Genomic DNA, 24,499 nt, shown 5'->3' with positions numbered 1-24,499 from the left:
TAACATGCACAGTCAATGCCAGTGATAGAAATTGTGTAGGCGTTAGCGGACACGTGAGCAAATTGTGAACCGCTGCATCAGTAGCATCACAGCAAAACCTACTGCAGCAGCACTCCTCTGCTAGCCTGTAAAAAAACCAACCTCTTACTGTGTTACCAGGCATTTTGCTGTGTTATTGACATAAATTTATGGATTGTTAAAGTTAGTACTGCCTTATACCGCCTAAGATCTTCCAGGTTTATATCCAAGTGCTGAAAATTGTAGAGGTGCTACTACAGTGTTTCATGCTTTTGCTGATGGTGCTAATTTAGTTAGTACAGCTGTCTGACTGTATAAAGAAAATGAGAACTTTGTCATGTCTGTGTCTGATAAAAACTTGTGTGTAGGCTGTAACTCTTGAATGTAGTGTGCATTTTGGTCTGCATGTTTTAGAATTTGCCTATGCTGTTAACTCTTGTAACAACATTTCTAGCAGCTGGATAGTTTTGGTACTGTGAATTTTGTAGTTATTTTTCCTGAATACATTGGTAATTTCTTCAGTTTTCTTACATCATGACAATGAAAATGATGTATATATCCATAGCACATTCTGGAAGTTGGGTGGGTGAAGGTGTGTAGTTCTTTTCCTCTTGCTTTCCTTAGCCTTATTAAACACACTTTCAAGACTGTTTTCCATTTGTTAAATGGAATTTCTTTTGCTACCACTGTCGTTATCAGCTGTCAGTACCTGCCACCTACGATAGTACATCTTGGGAGACGCTTGTGAAGTAATGATGGCGATCCCTGCCGCATGCCCAGCTGGCAGTCCATGGGCAAGGGAACTTTTTCCCTTATAGTTAGCAGTTAGAAAAACACTTCTACCACTTACACTTATTATATGAAAATATTTCTATAGAAATGCTAACTGCTGAGCAGGGAAGAACTACTCTGACTGAATTATACTCCTAAGCATTGATAAATTGAATTACATACTTTGTGTTCTGTAGTAAAATTTTATTAGAGTAGAAGTTAGGAATGATGCTTGATTTGTGGTAGGGAGCATTGTTTTACCTTTTAAAAAAAAGAGAAGTTCTCTGTTTGGGTTTTTTTTGTTCTGTTTTTTAAAGGAAATTCAGTGGGTCTTTTTGATATGGGAAGAGAGGTATGTTCATTAAAAAAGGGAGATATCTTTGGTTCTTGCAGTATCAAATATTATAACCCAACCTTTTTTGCCTCAATAGGTATACAAAGCTCGGATATGCCGGTAATACTGAACCCCAGTTCATTATTCCTTCATGTAAGTATTTGTTACTTGTGTATGAATGCTGAAGTTACACTTAGAGTTTCTATAACATGCTATGTAAAAAAACCAGTTAAAAATGAGTGACTTGAAAAGAGCTCTGAGTGATGACACAGAGTGATAGCATGGCTCTGTTCTGTTTTGCTATAGATGCTCAGTTTAGAAAGATATGTTCATTAAAATGGTATACTAATATTTGAAGTTAATATCTTGGAAATTGAAACCATATTGAAATACAGTAGTGTGGCTATATATTTACTTTTTAGAAGGTTTTTCCCTTATTAGGGACTTCTCAGGTTAAAGTTTAGTTGATTGTAACTAGAAAAAAAAAAAATTAAAATTGGATGTTTTAATGTCTTTAGGGTTTAAAATGTTATACTTCCCAAGTATTTTTCAGTATTACAGCTATGTTACTTAATTTACTATGTTTTGTAAATAGAACAAGAAAACATTTAATTTTTTTTTACATGTAAAATTGCTTATTCGCTCCCTGTCTTCTGAACTGTTGAAGTGATACAGCTCTACTCTAGAGAGTGGAACTCAAATCATCTTCCTTTAGAAATGCTTCACCTTTTGACCTCCTACACCACTTGGCATTTTGTCATTGTGCATCTGTGCCAAAGTAATCATGTATTACATCCTGGTAAAAAGGAATAATTAATACACCCAGTTTTCCTTGTAAATGCAACAGGAAAAGAGCTAGAACTAATAATACTTAAGCATAGTCGCTGTAAAATAGAACTTGATAGTTCAGGCTCTGTTAATTTTTCTAGAAAACGTGCTTCAAAAAGCAATTTTCATGGAAAGCTAAGGTTAATTCACTTAATGCATTCTCCTGTTTTCATACAAATGAGAGAATCATTTCAATCTCTTTTATACGTAGTTCTTCATTCACTTGGTTTTCCAATTGAATTTCATTTGGTTTACCTCAGTGACATATAAGAATACTCTACAGTTTTGTTTTTCACCCAAAAACTAGTTTTAACGTTAGATTTTAAAAAAAAAAAAGTTAATGAACCATTGAAAAAACCTTACATTGCTCTTTAAACTTCATAGCAGTCTTTAAATTAAAAATGGGCAAATGTTATTTTATTTAATTTCAGATATATAGATTTTACATACTTTCTCTGCATCTTCAGATTTGGTTTATTTAACTTTAAAATCACTTTCTTGTTCCAAAAAAGGAGAAGAGAGATCATGACACTTAAAATAAATTCTGGGAATGAAATGACCTGTCAGATCATTAAGCAGAGAAATTTATACAACAGGGATGCTATTAAAGTAGAAGATAAAGGGGGTAAATGAGATTTTCGGACAGCTTTTTGATATAGTGTGGTGCATTTAAAAAAAAAAAAAATTCTCTAGTCTAGATGCTCCTACAGCTGAAATGGTCCTTGACTGCAATTCCCTTAATGAAAAAGGCATTTTTCTCATTTGTACTCTAATCCAAGTTAGATAATTACACTAACTGCACAAGTTTGCATTAATCCTCTGCCTCAAATGAAATAAAATAGCACTGGTGTAATCCACATTAGAGAAACAAAAATTGAGTATAGCAGTACCTAGTTTCAACATAAAATGTTACAAAAAAACTGTGGATCTTTTCAAAGCACTTTGGTGTCTTCAATTTCCTTAATATTATCCACAGAGGAAAAATGGTTTGGGTTCTCCTTTGACTTCCAGCAATGGTGGTTGCATGTTATCAATTTGATTCTCTAAAAAATGTTTGCTGTTAAACAGGTTCGAGCAGCATTCCTTCTGCCTTGTTCACTTGCTGCTTATCTTATTTGCTTCTGCTCTTAAATTTTTATCTCCCACTCCTCTCATGTTGTGTTCTTGATTTAATTCTGAATATGCTTCTGTAGAGATGACAAATGCTTGCCTGAAAAGTGAAGTAAATGAGAATACATTGGGCCAATTTTTTTAAGAGACTTGGGTTCACTGATTTCTTTCCTGGCTGCTTTTTAGATCTTAACAGATCATTAATTTTGCTTGATTTTTATTCACTTAATCCTTTTTTCCTGCTGTATGTTAAAATAGGAGTCAACTTCCTTCCATTACCCAGTAGTTCTCTTGATTTGTCATCTATTTCGGTTTATCTATGATAGTTTACATGTTAGATGGCCTTTTCTTTACCTTTAAAAGAAAAAAAAATGGCTTGAGTAGTGGTTAAGCACAAAAATTGATTTGATGCAAGTATGTCCTCTTTTCTTCTAAAAGCTCTTAATTCTTGTGCCAAGCAAACCAAAGGCAAATGCTCTGAGATACTGCTGGAGTGCTGCCCATCTTCAGACACCGTGGTAGCCTAGCTATGGTTTCAGCAAGATGTATTTTCCTGTTTATTTTCAGGATATGATTCTTGATTCAGGTTGTTTCCTTCTCATTTCTGACTTTCGAAACCAGGACTGAACAGGCTAGCCTCAACGTCAGCAAAATATTGAGAGCTCCCATCTTGTTTTAGGCTTGTAACAGGGTGAAACCACTTTGACTTGAGAAAGTTTTTATAATTCTGTGGCAAACGATGGTATTTTACTTGAAACTTCTTGAAGATAACACACATCTGGACAGAAAAATTTCCCAAAACGCGTGAGCGCTGTAATGACGACCTGAAAAATATTTGGCAAGATTCTTCTTTTCACTTGCAGCAAACACTGGCCTTGCGACATCTCCTTCCCCACAATTTTAGCTTCTACTTCCTATCTACACCCCCCCCCCCCCCCCCCCCCCAGCTTTTCGGCTTCCTCCAGCCTTTTGCTTCCTCTCTGCTCTCCTGTAAGCTGCTACAGAAGTTACAGTATAGATTCAGTTTTCTTCCTGAAGAGCTCAAAATAACGTCTTCTGTTTTATCCTCTTCAGTCTTTCACAACATTTAACTTTGGCTGCGCAGCTCTGCTTTTCTTGCTCTTTATGGGAAGAGAAGGATGGGGAGCATCAGTGACCTAACGGTGCTTTACCCTAGCGTGCTATTGATTTCCAAATCCTGTAGCTGTGCTGCCCTGTGTCTGGTGGGCTTGAGCCTGCAGCAGCTGTTTTCATAACTTTTTTTTTTAATCTTAGTTGTGAGCAAACAGAACTTCTTACTGAAGGTGAGAATTAGCAAAATAATTCTGCCTTTGAAAGAGCTGTTGGATCACGACCTTTGAATATTTGAGGCTGATACCAATGCTTCTTATATGTATGAATTTCCTCATTTGTGTAAAGGATTGTGTTTAAAGGCAATTAGTAAGACTTGAAAAAATACAGCAGGTATTGCTGGCGCTGCATCCCTGGTAGCCAGGGGGCTGAGGTAAAAGATGAGGGAAGGGAACATCTGTGTTCCTGTGATATCTAATCACTGATCCATCTTTCCAGGATCCTGTGTTTACCCTTAGCCAGTATTTTTCTGGTAAAAACTTTTGTCTTTATTTATGATGAGTAATTATCCTGGAAGGAATAAATTGCCAAGATACAAGCTCTTAGCTTTTGCCAGTTATTCCTTGAAGTGAAGGAGAGATTTATAGTCTTTCTTAAATTAAATTCTCCATCCTATTCTTAATGATAAGATAGGAGTAGGATTTAAAGGAAGAAATTAAACATAGACTTTGTGAAAATCTGTTTTGAAGCATCTAAAGGTGCATCACGTGGCCATAAAAATTTCTGTCCTTTTAAAAATACTCCTTTTATTTCTGTCCAATTTTCTTTTTCTGTATGCCTTACATTTTCTTCTACTTCTCCCTTCCTGCTTTCTTTTGTACATGTTTTTTGCTTATTTAGTTGCTATTCATTCCCTTTTGTGTGCCATATCTCATTTTCATAATATGTCCCGAAATCAAATTGGTGCGAGTGAAGTAAAACATCCATTTATATAATGGCAACATGTTTTCTTTCTTGCTCTTTATTCAACTTCTACAACTGCATTCCTTTTTATATATCATTATTATTATTATTATTAGAGGAGTGTGCAGAAAATTAGCACACTTGCTGAATAAAATGAGATCTGTAGGGATACCCTTAGTGATTCTTTTTATATTTTATCTCTCTGATTGCATGTTGTGTCTAACAATTAAATCTGTATTTAGATCTGTATTGTGTTACTTTATAAATCCTAATTATGTTTACCTGTGAATAGAATTCCAGTTATCTGTGTTTTATTTAGCTTTTCTGTGCTTATACCTGAAACAAAGGATGAATATAATTACAGTGTGTTCCTATTCTTGAATATTGAGGTTTTATTTTTTTAGTGCAGGATATATGATCTACAATATTGTGTTCTCTGTTAAAGGTATTGCTATCAAAGAATCCGCAAAAGTGGTCGATCAAGCACAAAGGAGGGTTTTGAAAGGTGTTGATGATTTAGACTTCTTTATCGGGGATGAAGCAATAGAAAAACCAACTTATGCAACCAAGGTAGAGAAATGTTTAAAATAATTTTCCAATATTCTTTAGAAAGCATCAGCTATACAGTAAACAGCTTGTTATGAATGCTTTTTGGTTAATTTTAATCTTACTTTCTTATTAACTCTGTTTTAATGTAAAGTAAGGTTTGGTATTAGTTTTGTTGACCTTCAGGAGCCTGTGGGAATTTGCAAAAAAAGTATGTGAATATATATTTCTTCTGAAGTGAAGGGAGGCTGGGAGAGCGTTAAGTGGAAATATCACATTCTTTCATGTTCCTTGGCATCTTGAATCAGCAATGTCAGAGTCAGGACGCTGGGCTAGGGAGAACCTTTGGTTTATCCTAGTGCCACCATTCTGCTGTACTGAGAAGTGCAATGTATTGTCTCTGCTGTTCAAGGTTGGAATCTGAATTTCAAGTGTGTGTCCAATCAAGATAGGGAAAACCTAATGCAAGGTTTCTTGCATATGTAGATCAGGTGCTTTTACTGCAGTTGAAAACACTGATTTCCCGTTCTCTCTCCCCCCCCCTTTCTTTTGTTTCCAATTATATTTTGATATTCTTCTGCAACAGTGGCCCATCCGCCATGGTATAGTTGAAGACTGGGACTTGATGGAGAGGTTTATGGAGCAAGTAATCTTTAAGTATTTAAGGGCAGAACCCGAGGACCATTATTTTCTTTTGGTAGGTAAAATTATGTCCTACTTACGAAATTGCATGTGACTAGTAAGAATGTTTGTGCTGACTTATGTAATAATTCTTAAATATGAACATACTTATGTTGAAAACTAAAGTAACTATAAATTACTTGAAACTTTCCTGACCTGGCTTATCCCATCCAGGTTCTTTAATTTTCTAAAGATGTCAGAGTGTCTGAACTGCAAACTTTTTTCTGTTCTCATTTCCCTCCAAATTGCATCTGCTCCATCCCTTTTTTCTATTACTTATCCACTGAATTCAATAACAATGTTTACATTTTTTGAGGCAAAAAAGTACCTGTGTGTTTTGACTTGACATAATTGCAGTTATTTTGTTTTTACAATGCTGCCACCTGGATGGTGTGTCTAGACAGTGAAATTTTTTTTTGTGAAATCAGAAGGATTGATTGTCATATCTGGGCAAATTAGATCTGAATTAAGGTCAATGTTATTCTGAAGCATCTGCTATTCCTTAGTATTTTATTTAAGGCCATTGAAATAGGCAATTTGTTTTAGTCTGATGTTTATGGAGCAGGTTTGGTATTAGAGGTGTTGGCCATACTTGTTAACAAGAACATCTAATGCAACCGTCTCCTCGAAGCAGGTCTAATTAGATCCGGTTGCTCAAGGCTGTGTCCAGCCAAGCTTTGAATATCTCCAAGGATCAAGATGCCAGAACAACTCTAGGCCCCTTTCCCAATATTTGACCACCCTCGTGTTACCCTTTTTCCTCCCAATACCTACTTAGAATTTCCCATGTTGCAGCTTGTCTCCATGACCTCTTGTCCTTATAACGTTTGAAGAATGGCTCCCTCCTCTCTTTACCATCCTATTACATAGTTGATGCAATGGAAGAGTGATTCCTCCCCCCAAATATTCTGTAGCACTATCCAAAATGCTCTTTCAGAGGAGAGACTTAATATTAAGTATGTTTGGTATTTTAATGAAAATTATAGCATACTATTATAGCACATTGTGTGTTGTTGCTAGATTCTCTCGGTTGAGTACATTTCTACAGCTGATCATATCAACTTGTTTTATAGTGATTGCCTTCTGAAGAAAAACAGCTTTTTTTCTTTAATGAATCACTGCGAAATCTTTAAAATAATTGTCATTCTTTAAATGTGCTAAACTGCATCCTTTGACATTTTTAGGTTGATAGTCCTTGATTCTTTCAGTGAAATCAAAAGTTGTGATGAGCTAACCCAACCCACAAAGGGGGCCATCAATGTAAATTCTTAAGCAGTAATTACTATAACGTTTTTATTGCATTTCTGTTTTTCTGTTTTCACTCTAATCATCATGTTTTTGCAATGCAGTTTGCATAAAATCTGTTATTGTTGGAGGAGTTTCTAGACTTTCTTAATTGCACTATTTGCCTTTAAAAGCACCCTTTGCACATTACTATTTTTACATGCTATTGTTGTTGAATGACTCATCTTTCAAAATTTAGGGTTTGGTGATTTTTTTTTTTAAAAGTCAAGTGTTTGATTTGAATGCAAGTAAAACTTGTTGGTTTTTTTTGTCTCACAGACTGAGCCTCCATTAAATACTCCAGAAAATAGAGAATATACTGCTGAAATCATGTTCGAGTCTTTCAACGTTCCAGGGCTATATATTGCTGTTCAGGTAAGCAGGGTTGTTGAAAGTTAGAGCTACAATATTTCTCCTTGAGCTAAAACTAATTTCACTATGAAAACCGTATGAGTAGTGTTTGGAATACCTTTTTATGCACTTTTAGTTAGTAGTTTCACCACTAGATGTTTGATATGCATTGATTCTGTGGTCTGTTAGCTGAGTACTGTTCCTCTGTTACCTGTATAGAAGGCTGCCTCCAAGCAGTAGAGTATAATATCTGTTGCATCATAAATAAAAAAAACCCACGCAACACACCACATCATCATAATGGTATTAGGCAAAGAATTGAATCCCTCTCAATATGAAGTAGCAAAAAAGATGTTTGTTTGAACATGGCTATATAGGAGTCAAAAACTACATTTATGCAGTCTCTTTTTCATGAGCTGTTGTGTACACGCATATAATATTACTAAATCAGTTTCCATGCTGTGTAAATTACCATGAGGGTGTCAGTCTGGGTATTGTTGGGAGGGGTAGTGGAAGGTGGGATCTGCAATGCAGTGCTTTTATGAAGATTTGGTTTTTGTGTGTGTGTTCTTTTACAAGGCTGTCCTTGCCTTAGCTGCATCTTGGACGTCAAGACAAGTAGGAGAACGAACGCTGACTGGCACAGTTATAGACAGTGGTGATGGTGTCACTCATGTTATTCCTGTTGTAAGTATACCTCAAAACTATAGAAACAGTTTAGCCGGAGAACAGTTTGTCCTGTAACTTCTCTGAAGTTTATACTTACACAGACTGAAGTATAGCTAGGAATCTTCAGAAATGTCAGATAATTTCCAGGGTTGCGGGTGTGGGGGTTTTGTTTATTTTGTAGTGCAGAAACTCTCAAACTTCTCTGCACCCTGAGTTTGTCAGGGCATACTGTCTTCCAGTGACTTATCTTAAAAGGTGATTTGCCAAGGCCACGTTAAGTGATCAATGAAGTTGTATTGCTTTATCATATTTCCAGTTTGCTTTGCTGGTAAGAGTGAATATGCTCTTTACAATAGTCAGTCCAAAAAGTTTGGAAACTTTTTTGTTTAATTCAGTCAATTCATATATAAAATAGAATAATACAAAATTTTTGAGGGCAGATGTAGTATTGTTTACAGTTTTTCTCCATCTGTTGACCAATGTTTAGTAGTATGCTATCATGCATCAGCGATACAAGCAAAAAGAAAAATGTTCCTACCTGACTGAAAAAAAACCCCAAAACCCAAAACCCTTAAGGTTAGTTAATGTTGAATATCTGTTCCAATATATCAAGTTGCTAAAAGCAAAAATTAGTATGATCATATGATGTTTTATTAAAGAATTAACATTTACAGCTGCAGTTTCTTAACTGTCAAATTATTGTTTTTGCTGTAGGTACGTATTTCCTTTTACAGAGCTACATATTTGAAATTTTATAATTGGAGCATTTAATAATGTTCTTTATTTCAAGTGGTTGGTAATATGTCTTTCTGCCCATCTTTCCTTGGGAAGTTAAATGCGTGTCTAGGCACCAGACACATTTTTCTTTTCGAAATGAAGTTAGATTGCAATTTTTAAGATTAAAATCTATACAAAGCTTTATCATGCCACAGTAACCTCAATTTTTAAAAATGATTTGTTATACCAAATAGTAGCATTGGTGATCAAACATGCTGTGATGTAGCAATTTGTTACTAATCTTGGTGGAATATAGTGGCTGAATCTTTGTTCAGACTGTTCATCCAAGATGGCATATTTTTAATAAGATGTAGGGAACAATTGATATTTCAAACCTTTTATAGGTAAACTTTTTTTAATTGTACTTAGTTCAAATTGCTGTTTAAAACAGTTGAACTTTTCCTGATTTGTGTGTGGTGGGGTTTTTTTTTACTTGAAATAAGAGTAGGTATTCTATATCACTTGAAGCATTAAGCTCCTTTGTATAGTGACATTTGCTTGATTTCTGGATTTTTTTTAAACGTGTTGAACAAATTGACAGCAATAGTTATACCACTTTTATAATAAAATAGATAAAGAGGAATTAACAAATGCTTATCTCTGGTGGTGGAGCTAACAATAGTGGTACATTTTGTATGACTTTATTTTTCTATGTTAGAAAGAACATTTTATATGAATGTAAGGTGTATATAGGAAATATTAAGCATTTAATACTCATGTGATACCTGGATTCATCTGTTTGGATGTAGCAGGTCTGGTGAGGTTGAAAGCCAGTCTAGAACACTTCTGGTTTCTATGTTTAGACCAGATATTTTTAATGCCCCGATACTGGCCCCCAGGACAAGTGTGACTTACAAGGGTAGACTGATGGATGAGTATGGGCCAGTCTGATGTTCTAAGCCGTCTCAGTTAATGTGCTGAAATGATGCATTTTCTCCCTGCTTTCAGAAAATTAATTTTGGTTCATGTGGATTATAACATCTTACATCAGTGGCTGTGACTGCAGAGCCACATCATTTATTCTAAAATAATATTTCACGATACAAGGTTTCTTGACCTTTTTGGTAAGAGTAACCTCATTTTGAAGAGAAAATAAAGGCCAAGGAATAGTGAGTATAGCTATTTGTCTGCCTTACGTACTAGTGACCTTTCTGTTCCTCCTAACCTTGTAAGAATTATGAACCAATGCAAAGCAAAACACTTTAACAAGTAAAATAAGGCTACTGAAGAATTGGATTTCTGGTAATTGAATGAACCAGTCTTAAAGGGCTTCAATCTCACAATTGCAGATAGTGAATAGGAGTTTAGACTACATCTCTTTCTCTCTCCCTCCTAAGCTTTGTTGAAAGGAGTTCTTGTCAATACCTTTCTCCCAATTAATTTTCTTTACAGGCTGAAGGATACGTGATTGGCAGCTGTATCAAACACATTCCAATTGCTGGGCGAGATATAACATACTTCATTCAGCAGTTGCTGAGGGAGCGAGAAGTAGGAATTCCTCCTGAACAATCCTTGGAAACAGCTAAAGCTGTGAAGGTAATGTGAACACCGCGGACGCTAAGGTTATTTTAGATCAGAGCTTGATACCTATTTTTAAAATACAATAATATCTTAAGATCATTGTCTTTCCAAGTAATGGTGCTCTGTTTCTAAATAATATAAAAATCTCTAAATAATAACATGAAATACCTTAAATTTAAGGTATGCTGTTGGGTTATACTCAGTCTGGCCTAGAATTTCACTCTTCACTTGTCTTCCCTTTCTCCTCTCCTCCCCTATTATTATTACTGTAATATTCAGTAGGAAATGTTCTTGGTGGGATGTGTAATGTATAGACCTCTAATTACTCTTTTATTCTTTCTGAATATTGATACATTCTTTTTTTGTGGTACAAAGCTATTCTGAAAGACATTCAGCTTAAAGTACACTTAAACTGGTTTCTATGGCAATTCTTCAATATACTTTAGAACTCATTTCTCACCATCGTAGAAGTTTAGAGGAAAAAACAGATGAAAAGTAATTTAGCTCAGCAAGATGTGCTGCTTTCAGTGCCGCACAGAAATGATTCGTAGTAGCAGAGCCATTATCTAACCGTATACAGTAAATGTCAGTTCAGCCGTTTTTGAGGCCTATTCTGTATCTGCCAATTTAAAACTCTTATTCTTAAAGGTTTAAATTACTATACTTTTTTTAAAGTTCATACCATCTTCCCTGCTATACTTAAGAAGATACTTCTAACTGTACATATTCAATTTTCAGGAACGCTTTAGTTATGTTTGCCCTGACTTAGTAAAAGAATTTAACAAGTATGACACAGATGGTACAAAATGGATTAAACAGTATACTGGAATTAATGCTATCTCAAAGAAAGAATTTACCATTGATGTTGGCTATGAGAGATTCCTGGGGCCAGAGATTTTCTTCCATCCTGAGGTAAGTTGATTTGAATTGTCTACACTTTCTGTTTTAGGTGCATTTTAGATGATAGCATATAAATAGTATTTTCAAACTTTTAAAGTTTCCTGACTTATATTTCTCCTTATTTGTAAATAGATACCAGCTATTATTGTAAGTCAACGTGGTTTTGATTCTTGATTGCTTGTAATCTTTATACAAATTCAGCTTGATATCTAAACAAAACACTCTATTTGAAACTTTTAAAGTAAATGGATTCCTACACCCATATTTTCTTCTTGCAATTTTTAATAGAATTTCCAGGTCTTACCACACTGTACCTTGTTTCTTACCTGCCTGTTGAAAATCAAGTTTCTAAATATTCTGTCGTCTTGCCTTTATACCCTCAGTTTCTCTCCCAGTGTTGGGAAAAATTCAATGGGAATAAAGCCTCCCCCGCCCTGAATACCTCTCCACATTCTCCTGTTGCAGGTTTTTTCACGTTACACTGTTTTGCTCTGGTGCTCAGCATCTGAGAAGGGCATGGATACTTTGACCTGTTACAGTTAACAAAAACTATCTAAGAGAATAGCTGGCAAAATAGGTACTTTAGGTTTTTTATTCTTTCAGACCTTTTAAAAATGGCAGCAAAAATAGCTAACATAACTATTTCCATTATTAGTTTTCATGACTTCTCTATTATAATAGGGTGGTTCTTTCTCTTTCCTTTTTCTCTTTACCCCCCCTTTCCTTTGCAATATGTGGTCCTACATGTTGACTCGTCTGTTTTTATTCTTGGTTGTAGTTTGCTAATCCTGACTTTACGCAACCAATCTCAGAAGTAGTAGATGAAGTTATTCAGAATTGTCCCATTGATGTTAGACGTCCTCTGTATAAGGTCAGTAGCTATAATGAATATTTTTAATACTTGTTTTAGAAGGATTGTGCTTTATATTGAAACATGTATTTGAAACTTTATTTAAAAAAAAAAAATTAACCATTTTCCTAGAAATTAGTCCAATATGCAGGAGGCTTTATGTTGTTCACTTACACTTTTTTCAGAATGTGATGTTTCATTACTCAAACTCTTATTTAAAAGAAAAAGAAATAAGGGAAACATAAATCTGAGCGAAAGAAGTGAGATGTACTAAGATACAAATGGATTTTAAAGCACAGCCAATTTTAATGTGACAGCCTCTTTGTGAATTCATATTCTGTCATGCTGAAGTGTTAGGTAATTTAAAACTTAAAGTAAAAGCATACCTGTTAACTGTAACTTTAAAAACTGTATTTAGATAGAATTTAAGAACTGGGTAGGGTTGGAGACTTGCATTTTCAGAAGCAGTTAATAATTTTTGTTACTCAAAACAGAATATTGTCCTCTCTGGAGGCTCAACCATGTTCAGGGACTTTGGTCGCCGTTTACAGCGAGACTTGAAAAGGACTGTTGATGCCAGACTGAAACTTAGTGAAGAACTTAGTGGTGGCAGACTGAAGGTTAGTTCTTGCAGCTAATGCATTTAACAAGCATCTTTCTCTCCCTTGTAACCCGGGAAGTGTGAAAATAACATACTGCAATGATGTTCTTGTTTGTTGAAATGTTTTCGTTTTCATTTAAAGTTCTAGAGATTTGTATATTGTAGAGAATTGTAGACTGGTGTTGGAAAATATTTATGTAATCCTCTCCTTGTAGGAAGCTATAGTACTGCTTCCCCTGGTATGCACTTGTGCTGCCTGTCCTTTATTATTGAACTGAATCAGTCTCACCTAAGGAAAGGATGGGACCTACGCCTGTTGTGTAGAAGCAGTTGGTCACTCCCAAGCTTTTTTTGTGCTTAGAGCTTATTGATTAGTTGCAAATCATCATCCTCAGTCTTTTGAACTTAAAGATAATAAGAGAGATGGAGCAAGCTCATTGTCGAGCCACCAGGGTAGTTAGAGGACTGGAGCACCTGTCCTATGAAGAAAAGCAGAGGGAACTGGCTTGTATAGAGAAGAGAAGGCTTTGGGAGTCCTAATAGCAGCCCCTCGGTCTATGTGGGAAGATGATCGAGAAAGTGGGACCAGACCCTTGACAGTGCTGCGTGGTGGGTGCATGAGAGACAACAGAGATAAATCGAAACAAAAGAGGTTCAGCTTGGATAAAAGGGAAAACTTTTTCATTGTGGGGATAACCAGGCATTGGAACAGGCTGCCCAGAGAGGTGGTGCAGTCTCCATCCTTAGAGGTTTTTGAGATTCAGCTGGATAAAACTCTGAATAACTTCCTCTGACCTTGTAGCTGACTCTGCTTTGAGCAGGAGGCTGAACTAGAGATGTTCTGAGGTCCCTTCCCACCTAAATTATCCTATGAAACGACTTCATGTTTTCACTAGACTGCATGATGCTTAATTTACGTTCTTTCCACTTTTGACCTCTGATCTAACTTTTGCATTTTTTCTGTTGACTCTGCATACATAAACGGTATCAGCAAAGATAACAATTATTTTGGGTTTTTTCCTTTTAAGGCAAGATTGAAGTGATTTTCCTCATTTATTTTTTAGTAGTAATCTAGCTAGATGAGCTCAAACAATCCTTAAAACCCCCAGTATAGCTTCGTAATATGCCATGTAGACAAGTCTGAAATTTCAGTTATATACAGTTCTCTGGTTCAAGTAACCTAGTTTATCCTTAGTTCTCTTTACTAGACTTTATCACTTAGTAAGGAAGCAGGATATGAATAAGGAAATCTGATGCGATTCTTCCTTCTTCAGAGTACCAGGCATTGCAAGTAGCTGCTGGCTTGCATTTTGCTAATCTGTTAGAAGTGATTTTTTAGCTACTGTTTCAAATTGTTCAGATTGCAGCGGATTGTACTGGAACTAACAAATTACTTCTTTCTGAAACTGTTATGTACACTGCCATTTTTGATAAGCACAAGTAAGGAATGAAGGTTTGTGTGGAGGGAAAGGGGCTAACTGGAACGAATATTGTAGTTTTGAAAAGCATGACTGACTGTATTGGTTCTAGATAAACTTTTAATCAGTCTGCAACTGATGCTTGGTTAAAATAATGACATGAAACTTAAAAATTAACTTTCTGAAGTGTTTTTTTTTGAAAGGGGTAAGTAGTATGGATCTGTTCTTACAACTGCATAAATAAACAGTCCTTCAAGAAATTCAGCAGAAAATAGAACAAGGATAATTGGAGAGGAACGCTGTATTGGAGCTCTTGGGAGAAAATTGGTGTGAATGCAAGTATCTCTTAATGTCTGATAAAGTAGGTAACTGGTGATTTATAAGCAAGAGCTATTTCTTAGTCTGGGTTGAACAAGAGAAAATCCAATGCTATAATTGTAAATTTACATACCCAGCATTTAAGAAAATACTAACTCATGAAAAGTAAGCTTGGAATATACACTCCTTTTAAAAAAAATATCTAATTTGTGCCAGTAAAAGTGACTTTTAATGTGTTCCTTTTTTCCTTTTATAGCCTAAGCCCATTGATGTACAAGTCATTACACACCATATGCAAAGATACGCTGTTTGGTTTGGAGGATCAATGCTGGCTTCCACAGTAAGTTAGCTATAAAGCTGCGCATGTTTTACTCATTCTGGGTACACTTTGGGAGTTCTCATCTTTCCTTCACTTTATATTAAATGCAGTTGGGGGATTTCTGATGGGCCTCGGGCAGCAAAAGTACCCTCCCTGCCCCCTTCGAAGTTTTTGCATTAGACTTTAAAGCTTTGAAAGAGCAAATGAAAGCCCAATTACAGCTCTGTGTGAGTTGCTAAATAGCGCATTTTAGTTTTGCGGCAAAATACATTGCTTGCGTTGGTGTTTAGCCATGTGTGATGTAATATTAATTTCAGGACTTCCAAGTTATCTCTATTTGTGGCTTTTTCCATTTGCTACATAAATGTTAATATTGTTCAGATAAGGTGTACATACCATTGACATTTTTTTTTTCTTCTCCTTCCCTTTACAGCCTGAGTTCTACCAAGTATGCCATACCAAAAAAGATTATGAAGAGATTGGTCCTAGCATCTGTCGTCACAACCCTGTGTTTGGAGTCATGTCTTAAAGCTGACCTTGGAGGGGTCAGGGACAGGGAGGTGGGGAGGAGGAGTCTTTCTGATTACTTGTTTGTCTGATGGCTGGTATTAAGATAACAAACATGACTTGACAATAAGAAAAAGACCAAACGCAATTAAGCAGGATTATTTCAATAAGTGTCTCAACATGCGGATGTAGTGGAAAGCCAAAACGATCACGTTTTTTCTTTAGATTGATTATTTGAACCTGTGCGTAACAAAACAAAAAAGTGGATTTTAGTTCTTTCTGTGCCCTGATATTTTGTATATTAATGAATTATCCAAGATTTGATGGGATTTGACGGTGTGTAGATAGTCAGCTCTCTAATGCTTCCGTTGTACCCCGTCACGGGTGCGATGCAGGAGCTTGTTTATATTTCATACTTTTTTATACTTTGAGGAAAAATATGAATTAAAGAAACTGTAATATTTGAGGAAAAAAATTTACCAGTGACCAACTTGAAAGTAAATTAAACAAAGAAAAAAAGTCATGACTCATGCAACTAGTTCTTGCAAATCATGACCAGTCTAAATCCTGGGTTCCATATGATGCGAGTGCTTTTGGAACTAAAAAGCTAGTATCTTGGATTAACCGATGCCTGCTAGTGCTTTCTGATTACTTGGTGCATTTTCATACTATCTCTTGCTTTAAAAAAAAAAAAAGAGTAAAGACAAGACTGTTGGACCAGTATTGCAGTTCTGTAGTGTCATTTCTAATTAAAACCAAATAATCAGGTTATCAAAATTGGTGTATTTAAAGCCTAACACCATTCCAATAAAGGCACAAAATTTCTTTTTATGTTTGTGTCAGACTTGTTAATCTCATTACATGGGAAGTTGTGAGCATGGGTTCCTACATATCCGCTATGGTTTTTGAAGAGTAAGATTGGTCTGTAAGGTAGAGATCATTATGTGCATTGTGTAAACTGAAGTGTGAGCATTTTAGAACTGCAGTTTATATGTTCATCTAGATAGCACTTATCTATATAAACCTAACATCTCCTCCATTGTTAGGTTTGTTCATCTACTTTGTTCTGTAACTTTTTTCCCCCCACTTTCTTTCGAGTGGTGGTATACAGGAGACAGCACTGCGTTTTAAATCTCTGTGGTTTTTCTGCAAGAAAATACCATGTAGATAAAAATAAAGTGAAAACAATCTCTTTCTCATTCTTTCTAGGAAGAACACTTCATATATTGAATGGAATTACTTACAATTTCTGTTAATATTTGAAAGAAAACTCCTCTTGAGACACTTCTGAACTCACAAACGTAGTTAAGGTTGTTTACATAGAAGACCACAAGAGGGGGGTCTCTTGGTTTCTTCTGAGTTGTACAGATTCCTCAGATTTTTTTTCAGAAAAGCTTATCAGTGGCCAGAGCTTCTAGTTGCTTCAAAGCATGATAAGTGAGACTCCAAACCGAGGATAAATATGGGAAAGTATTTTTACAGCAAGCATTATAAAACTTCACATGCTGGAATCGAATAGAACCTTGGTGCAAACAAGAAAACGATAAATAATTGTATTACGAAACTATATTATTAACATCTCCCTGTCAATGATACAATTTCTGAGAGCTTTTTCAAATAGTGACTTTTCAAGTCATAACTGCCGACTGATTCACGTGGTAAGAAAGACTGCTAGGCATATACGTGTGAAATAAAGAAGTTAATTTAAGCTGTGCTTTTCCAACAGTCCTCTGGTTCTGCAACTGGTTCTGTGTCATGCTCTAGTGACCGGATTTCCTGATACACTGTAATGGCCTGAAGATAAGGCAAGGTTGTGTTTTCTCCCCTCTAGAAAGTAGAGTCTTAAAAATTCACGTGAAAAACTCAAAAATCCCTGATACGTAGATACATAGTGTAGTGAGGAAATGTAAAGAAAAGGCGTGAATGCGGTTCCTGTCTCACACAGCTGTATGTAATCTCTAGGATTATGTGCAAAGACGCACAGAATGTATAGGTATGGAGATAAACTCTTAGCTGAAGGACAGACTTGGTGTATATTAGCTGAAAGTTGTACTGCAGCTAGTCCTAGATGTAATTACAGCTCTGGTTTGTGGATCTTTTTGGAACTCTGATCGGAGGTGGTTTTCCCCCATTTCCTTTCGCTGTCATGTTCAGGCCTCTGTTGCTGGGGTGGTCAGTGAAAAGGCACCAGCAGAATTCAGTTGATGTGGAAGGAGCCCGGGGGATGGGAGTTGGGGTGCAGGAGCCGAGTGAGTGGTCACAGACGATTTGGGGAGGCTCTGAGAGGCAGTGCGAGTGAGACCCTTAAGCAAATCCGGTTTTGTACAGCCCCTTTACAGGCTTTGAGATGTCCTGGGCTTGGGTGCCGGGTGGATCCGCGCTGCAAAGAGCTGTCTGGATTAGAGAGTGGTGACATCCAAATATTCAGAATTTGGCTGGTTTTGGCTATGGTGGGTAACAAGGAGAGACAGGCAGCTCTCACGTACTGTTTCAGCAGCTGGGCTCTTGCAGGAGAGGGGAGGTGGGAATAGGAAGAAACAGGCTGCACCAGGAGGGGACGGTGTCCATCGGACTTGCTGCTTCAGGCAGGTCTGTTGGGTTGGTATTTTGCAGAACTACACACTGCCTAGTAGTGGGGAGCCCTCTAGAGCTGGACTGTGCGCCTGGCTCAGTCATAACTGGATTAGCAAATAGCTTGTGTGTCAAAGAATCAAGCCAGCTCATATATGAGCTCTCTGATGGGAGGAAGAGTTGACATTTGAGTGTGAAAGCTGTCAGGCTGAGAGCAGGAGTTGCTGCCAAGTGTAAAATAGGCTGGGTTTTGCTTTCCAGCTGTATTCAATGGGGGAAGTGCAGGTACTACCGGGGTTTTATCGTTAATTCGCTCTGTTCAGGAGTAAGGCCGGGAGTTTTTTTTCCTAGGCTGAGGGATACCTGCTGCCAAAACAGAATAAAAATAGCTAAGCAGCCCAGGATGGCGTGGTTTTGGGCACCTCCCACACCAAATTCTCGATCCTGTGTACAGAACTAGAAATCTCATGCTCCAAAGAGAAGTGTGTTGTCTCAACGTTGTCTCGCTGTCACTGATGGGCCTCAGCTCTCAGGAGAGGAGGTAGCACGTGTGCCCTAAGTGCTGCTGAGCAGCCCATATGTTGCTTTACTTGCTCAGGTGAGATGTGTACAATTTTATCTAGCTACCTGCACATTAGTTACAAAATCAGGGATGTAAGAGCTTAGTCTTTCGTTATACTTGTCTGTTCCAATATGTGTTCGTCTTCCCGTGGCTCCAATAAAGTTGCTTTAAACTTCTATTAGTCCTTTGTGTAGAAGAGAAAGGAGAGGAAAGTACCTGTACTGTTACACAACACACTTTCTTGTAGCTGTAATTTAAAATGATGTTAAGCTTCTCATAGAATGAAATAAGTGGGAGTTTTTTGCAATGTGTTCTCTATTCTCTTTTTTTTGTACTTTAGAGATCATTTCAGAGAAGGTATATGGCCATGGCTGACTTCTGGTGTGTTAGGGAACTAAAAATCTATGAGCAGCTCCCATTCATGACTTGGACTGAACAGAGAGTCATCAATACTTAAACACAGCAGGTGTAATACTCAGTTACAGTCTTGTACGCTGGGAATAACTCTTTGAGAATGGTTCGCATCGGTGTTCTGCACCTGTAATGCCGGATCTGAATCTGAGCTGCTGTTGCTGGGGAGGTGGTGAGGGGCTGAGCAGCCTGTGGGTAGGTCACCCCAGGGATCGTGTAAAACGGCCACCGTACAGCGTGAAGAAAAGGCAATTTCAGAAAAATCCTCTGCTCTCCTTAAACTTGTACCTCCCATTGCTGTTCTGTCCTGTCCTGGGTTTAAAGCATCCAAAACGTTAATTGCAAAGGCAAGTGGGGTTTCTTTTGTTTTTTTTTCCCAAAAAAGTTAGAATTAAATGATTTTTTCTCCTAAGGCTCATTATTGGGGAGATTACATAAAGAAGGCAATTAAAATTTGTACCCATGTACGAATTTAGCACTTTTTTCTCTCTTGGTTTCGAAATCCTGTTGTGTTGGTAATTAACATCCCAAGAATACACAAAATCCTTCCCCTGATCTCTCCACGTTTCTTTGATAAAGTGCACATGGATAACCTGGCTGAGGATGGATGCGGCGCGCAGCGGTAACTCCCTTCCCCTCCCAGCACCGGGCTGGGTGCAGCCGGGGCCGACCTGCGGCCGTGGGACGCGGTGGGTGACTGAGCTGGCCTGGCAGGAAGCATCCAAAATGCACATGTAGAAACGTGAGGTGGCAAAAAACCCCCACGTTGGTGTTTTTTTCTTAATCATCAAATGTACCACAAAGATGCTATGCTTGTGTAATGGAAGATTTAATGGGACTGATGGTACAGAGCAGCATAAAGGAGGCTCATACTTTTATTGTCCTGGCCAGTGCTGGGTGACCTGGAGCAGTGCTGTTCCTTCACAGAAAACTGCAAGGAGCACTGAAAAGTGCAGACCGGTCTCCAGGAGCTTGATTTATTCCGCTAGACAAAGCGGGACTCCAGGTTTAATTGGCTCTGTGTGGTTAAAAGCTTGTGTTTTCATGCGGCTGAACTTAGAATAAATCACAGGTCACTGCCAAGTCAGTTTAGGCTCATCTCTTCATTTTGTGAAAACACTTGTGACCAAACATAAAGGTATTGTTGGGATGAATGAGCTACTACTTGCAAAGCTGACCACAGGTGACTGCTGGGCGTGCTGAGCTGTGTGCTCCTGCTGCCAGCTGGTGGGATAGCGCTGTTTAAGCTTACTGCCCGATAACCATGTCGTTAGCTGGGCAGGATGAAAACGTTTTTCCAAAACTTTTGTGGCGGTAAAAATAAGAGATACACATTAGTTGTTATCATAATTTTTTTTTCTCCTCTGAAGTAGCAAATGACGTAGGGTAGCAATTCTGTAGTCCAGATTTCATTTCTGATTTAACCATTGAACAAAGCTCGAATAATTAGCTCTGAGTGCCAGTCACCCTCCCCGTTTTAGTATAAGCCTTCATGTTTTAAACAGGAGCTGGGCAGCTCTGAGCTATGTGGATATTGCAGATGTCTCTTTCATCTCTTAATTTTTATCAAAGCCTTGATTACCAAAGGAAAGGCATGGCCCGGCCCGCGCTAGCTGTAGGTGTGCCTTGCACAAGAGATGCCCCGTGTGTTTGGGTGTGCTGCTCAGTTATGAATCCCCGTATCAGCACATAGATAGCAAGTTCTGGAACGTTGCTCTTGCTACCCCAGCTGTTTTTTCCTGTGTTATATAGATTGTATAAACTTTCTGGTAGTTGTAGTGTGCAATTACTCATAAATGTCTCTCATAAGTGGTGTTACTCCAACTGGCAAATACCCTTCTGCATCTTTCCCGAAGCCGGACAAGAGGGAGACCTGTGAATAATGTTTTGGATGAAGGTTCAAGATGTTTCCTGGGTTTTGTTTTACCGCGGTGGTTCGGAAAGCCACGTCATCTCTTCTGATTCGCTGTAACGTGCAGAGTGGCTGCAGTTTTTTCCCAAACTTGCAGGGTTTTTAATGTAAATGCATTTAATGCTGGAGACATACCCAGCATTATACAACAGCAATGAGTTTATAGGAACCGAAGATGTAGCGCTTGATATAGAACATGTAACACTGATATGGTTGAGAAAAGAAAAAATCAAGGGTTTTGTTTTTTTTTTTCTTTTCATGAATTAAAAGAAAGATGAGGCAAGGTGTATTGTTTGAAAGACAGACCAGCACAGAAGAAGCCATTTTCACTTCTCCAAAGCCCAGAAGACACCCCGCTTCATGGACATCCAGGACAAATCTTTTTTTAACATCTTGTTGAAGTTGTTCCAGTTTTTACAAATGAACATTAACTGGAGCAGGGGCTTAAATGCACTTCTCCTTCCCAGCTAAATGCCCTGGCTACTAAGCTATATGATAAGTTTTCTCCCTGGTCCTGTCGTTTGGGTCACTAATCCTGGGAGAAAGCTTACACCTCCCAATTCGGAGCCCAGGCTTGCATCTTTCTCGGTTTTGGATTGGGCGATTAATCCCTTTTCACCGCTGAACTGGGGGACCAGCTGCTCCTTCTGCCCTTCCCCAGCTGCCTTGGGGCAGGCACCTCCCTGCTCCGCTTGCTCCTGGCACTGCAGACAGGGACGGATGAACCTGGGCGCGTCCTCAGGACCCAAATTCCCCTGTGGGGCAGCATCCAAAAGCTTGGGAGTACAAGAGCAGTAACAACCCGCAGCTACTCCATTCACTGCTGCGGTCGCTCCTCTGTCAAGGCACGAAACGCACGGACAGTGGGAGCAGTTCTCCAGCTCTCCCTGTGTCTGCCGCTCGTACCCCAGGCTCAGCCCCGCTTCCTGAGCTGCAGAGCCCCACATAGACTTCCTCCTGCTTGCACGGCTGGACCCTGCTCCTCCTGCGCCCCCCTGGCTAACCGCCACCCTCTTTGGGTCGCATATGCTGGATGCTGCCTCTCTCTCCTGTAAAGCACTGCAGGAAATTTGGTGTTTTAGCAAGTCCTGCCAGCCTCTGATGCAGGCTTTGCCGAACCCTCGGTGTGTCTGCGCTGTTTGTTGTTGGGATGGTTTAGTGCCTTTACTTGTTGAAATGTTCCAAGCGTAGGTAGGTTCAAGGTTTAAACAAACATGGAGGTCAGATTAAAATAAGACATCTTCCTGATCTCCCTTCAGATGGAAATCCTGTAGACATGGGCTCAATGCTCTGCAGCAGCATAGAGATACCGTGTCTTATGAGAGGAATTTTTGATGTGCTGATGTCTAAAGTTTAGTGATCCAAGGCGATGACAGTCTGGCTCTTCTGAAGATGATGTATTTCCTGAGCTGTGCCCGGTGCCCAGGGGAGGAGGAGCTTCTAAATTGGCTTGAGCTGGGGAGGCAAAAATGTGTCCAGGTGCCCAGCTTTGTGTATCCAGGCAGGCGTACCAGCTGTGTCCTGAGCCCTCCCTTGTGGCACAGCCCCGAGGCTGGGCACTGCTGCCCACGGTGCGGCAAGGGGTCTGTCAGCAGCGGCTCTGGTCTGAGATGAAAACCCCTGAAACCCTCCATCCAGCAGGGTGGTGATTAGTTTTGGTTTGTTTTTATTGTTTTCTCCAACTTTCAAACTCTGGGATTTAGCCGGACCCTGTTAACAGTGAAAAATAACAAAAGAATATAACTAAGAATAATAACTAACAGATAACAAATATAAAGTGTCCGGTAAAATTCCAAGGAAGCCAGAAAATAAGGAAGATGCAAGAGTGTTATAATGCAGATTTGCTGCTGAAATACTGTGGGGATGGGAGGTGGGCAATTGGCCTTATTGCAGCACGGCTGTGCTTAAATATATATTTACTAGTTATATTATAGTTGTCTGAGCAGGCCTTGCTTGGCGTGAGTTTGCAGGCACGATGCAGTCAGGGTTTCACACTTAGCCACGGGATGGCACTTTCCCACAAGAAATCCTGCATCGCTGCAGCCTGGAAAACCCCTTGGCACAACCAGCCCGGAAAAAAGCATCTAACTGAAAGCATCTGATGGCGAACCTTCATGGAAAGGCTGATGCCTTCTAGTCATGTCAAAGTGAGGAAGGTTAGAGCCTTGTCTTCCTATTTGGAGCCAATAAATCAGTGTCTCCCTGCAGATGTGGGTGCTCAGATGCCTGTAAGATGCTCCAGCCAACAGAAGTGGTGTGAGACTACTTATGGATGCTGAGCTGCACCAAGTCCCTCAGCACAGGGGGTGTCAGAGATGCATTGGAGGGGGATCAGTGTATGGGGAGATGTCACACACAATACGTGAAGCCACTTCAGGAGATAACTATGAGGAGGTTTTTGTACTCTCATTTCAATTCATTTCTGAATTAATTCAACCTTTCCTTGCACCTGGTCATAGGGAGTGCACAGGAGACAGCCTGGGGATGCTGTGGGCAATGCCGATCAATGTCTTGTAAGACCTGATGCACCCACAAGCAGAGATGAAGCCAGGCAGAGCTCTGCTCTGTCAGAGTCTTGATAGAGATTTGTTGTAACTAGGTGCCATTAGCGTGTTGTACTTGTCATCCACAAAGTGTAGATAATGATAATATTACCCTAATGTGATGATACTTACCGCACAGATGTCACAGCATTGTTGTCAGTATAGCTCGTCAGGCGTTTCTGAGCAAAATGTGATTTTACCTGAGAGCTGGTTTGTAAAAGAGGAATGTTTTCCCAGAATTTTACCATCAGCATGGTGTTTTCATCAGGAAGGTTTCTCTGGCGCTCGATCAAATTTCCTGCCAGCATCCATCCCCAGCGCAGCCCTCAGCCAGGGGTTAGGGCACTCCCGGGCCCAGATCCTGACCCCATGCTTCTTAATTCAGGCTGACGAGCAACGGTGGGGAACCTGTCATTTCTACTTTTGTTCTGTTTCTGACTAAATACCTTTTCCGAATGCCTGAGAAGTTTTGTGGGGCAGGTGTGAGGCTTCCCAGGTTTGCATAGGCTGCAGAGAGCCTCCCGTGGGCTGGGAAGCACCAGCCCACCTGCCTGCACGCTCATCCCGCAGGCAGGGTGGGTTGCTCAAGCCCTGGGGGCAGGTGGGCAGCGGGGACGGGGCTGAGCCTCCCCCAAATGCTAACAGCATGGTGCGGCGTAAATG

At 38.9% G+C, this 24,499-nt stretch overlaps 1 protein-coding gene across 2 annotated transcripts in view; it reads left to right on the top strand.

Annotated features, from left to right (window-relative positions):
• Nucleotides 1–19,146, top strand: part of ACTR3 (actin related protein 3) — a 33,172-nt gene extending 14,026 nt beyond the window's left edge. For both annotated transcript variants that reach the window (XM_076343056.1, XM_076343057.1), the window contains exons 2-12: nucleotides 1,221–1,276; nucleotides 5,541–5,665; nucleotides 6,228–6,338; nucleotides 7,886–7,981; nucleotides 8,537–8,644; nucleotides 10,796–10,939; nucleotides 11,663–11,836; nucleotides 12,603–12,695; nucleotides 13,169–13,294; nucleotides 15,268–15,351; nucleotides 15,764–19,146. In XM_076343056.1, coding sequence (XP_076199171.1) covers nucleotides 1,221–1,276; nucleotides 5,541–5,665; nucleotides 6,228–6,338; nucleotides 7,886–7,981; nucleotides 8,537–8,644; nucleotides 10,796–10,939; nucleotides 11,663–11,836; nucleotides 12,603–12,695; nucleotides 13,169–13,294; nucleotides 15,268–15,351; nucleotides 15,764–15,859 — 1,213 coding nt within the window. In that variant the 3' untranslated portion in view covers nucleotides 15,860–19,146. The remainder of the gene's footprint in view (nucleotides 1–1,220; nucleotides 1,277–5,540; nucleotides 5,666–6,227; nucleotides 6,339–7,885; nucleotides 7,982–8,536; nucleotides 8,645–10,795; nucleotides 10,940–11,662; nucleotides 11,837–12,602; nucleotides 12,696–13,168; nucleotides 13,295–15,267; nucleotides 15,352–15,763) is intronic.
• The last annotated feature ends 5,353 nt before the right edge of the window (nucleotides 19,147–24,499 follow it).

This window comes from Aptenodytes patagonicus, chromosome 6, assembly GCF_965638725.1.
Source record: "Aptenodytes patagonicus chromosome 6, bAptPat1.pri.cur, whole genome shotgun sequence".
NCBI lineage: Eukaryota > Metazoa > Chordata > Aves > Sphenisciformes > Spheniscidae > Aptenodytes > Aptenodytes patagonicus.
The sequence above is the reverse complement of the archived record's forward strand: the minus strand, read 5'-3'. Positions and strand labels throughout refer to the sequence as shown.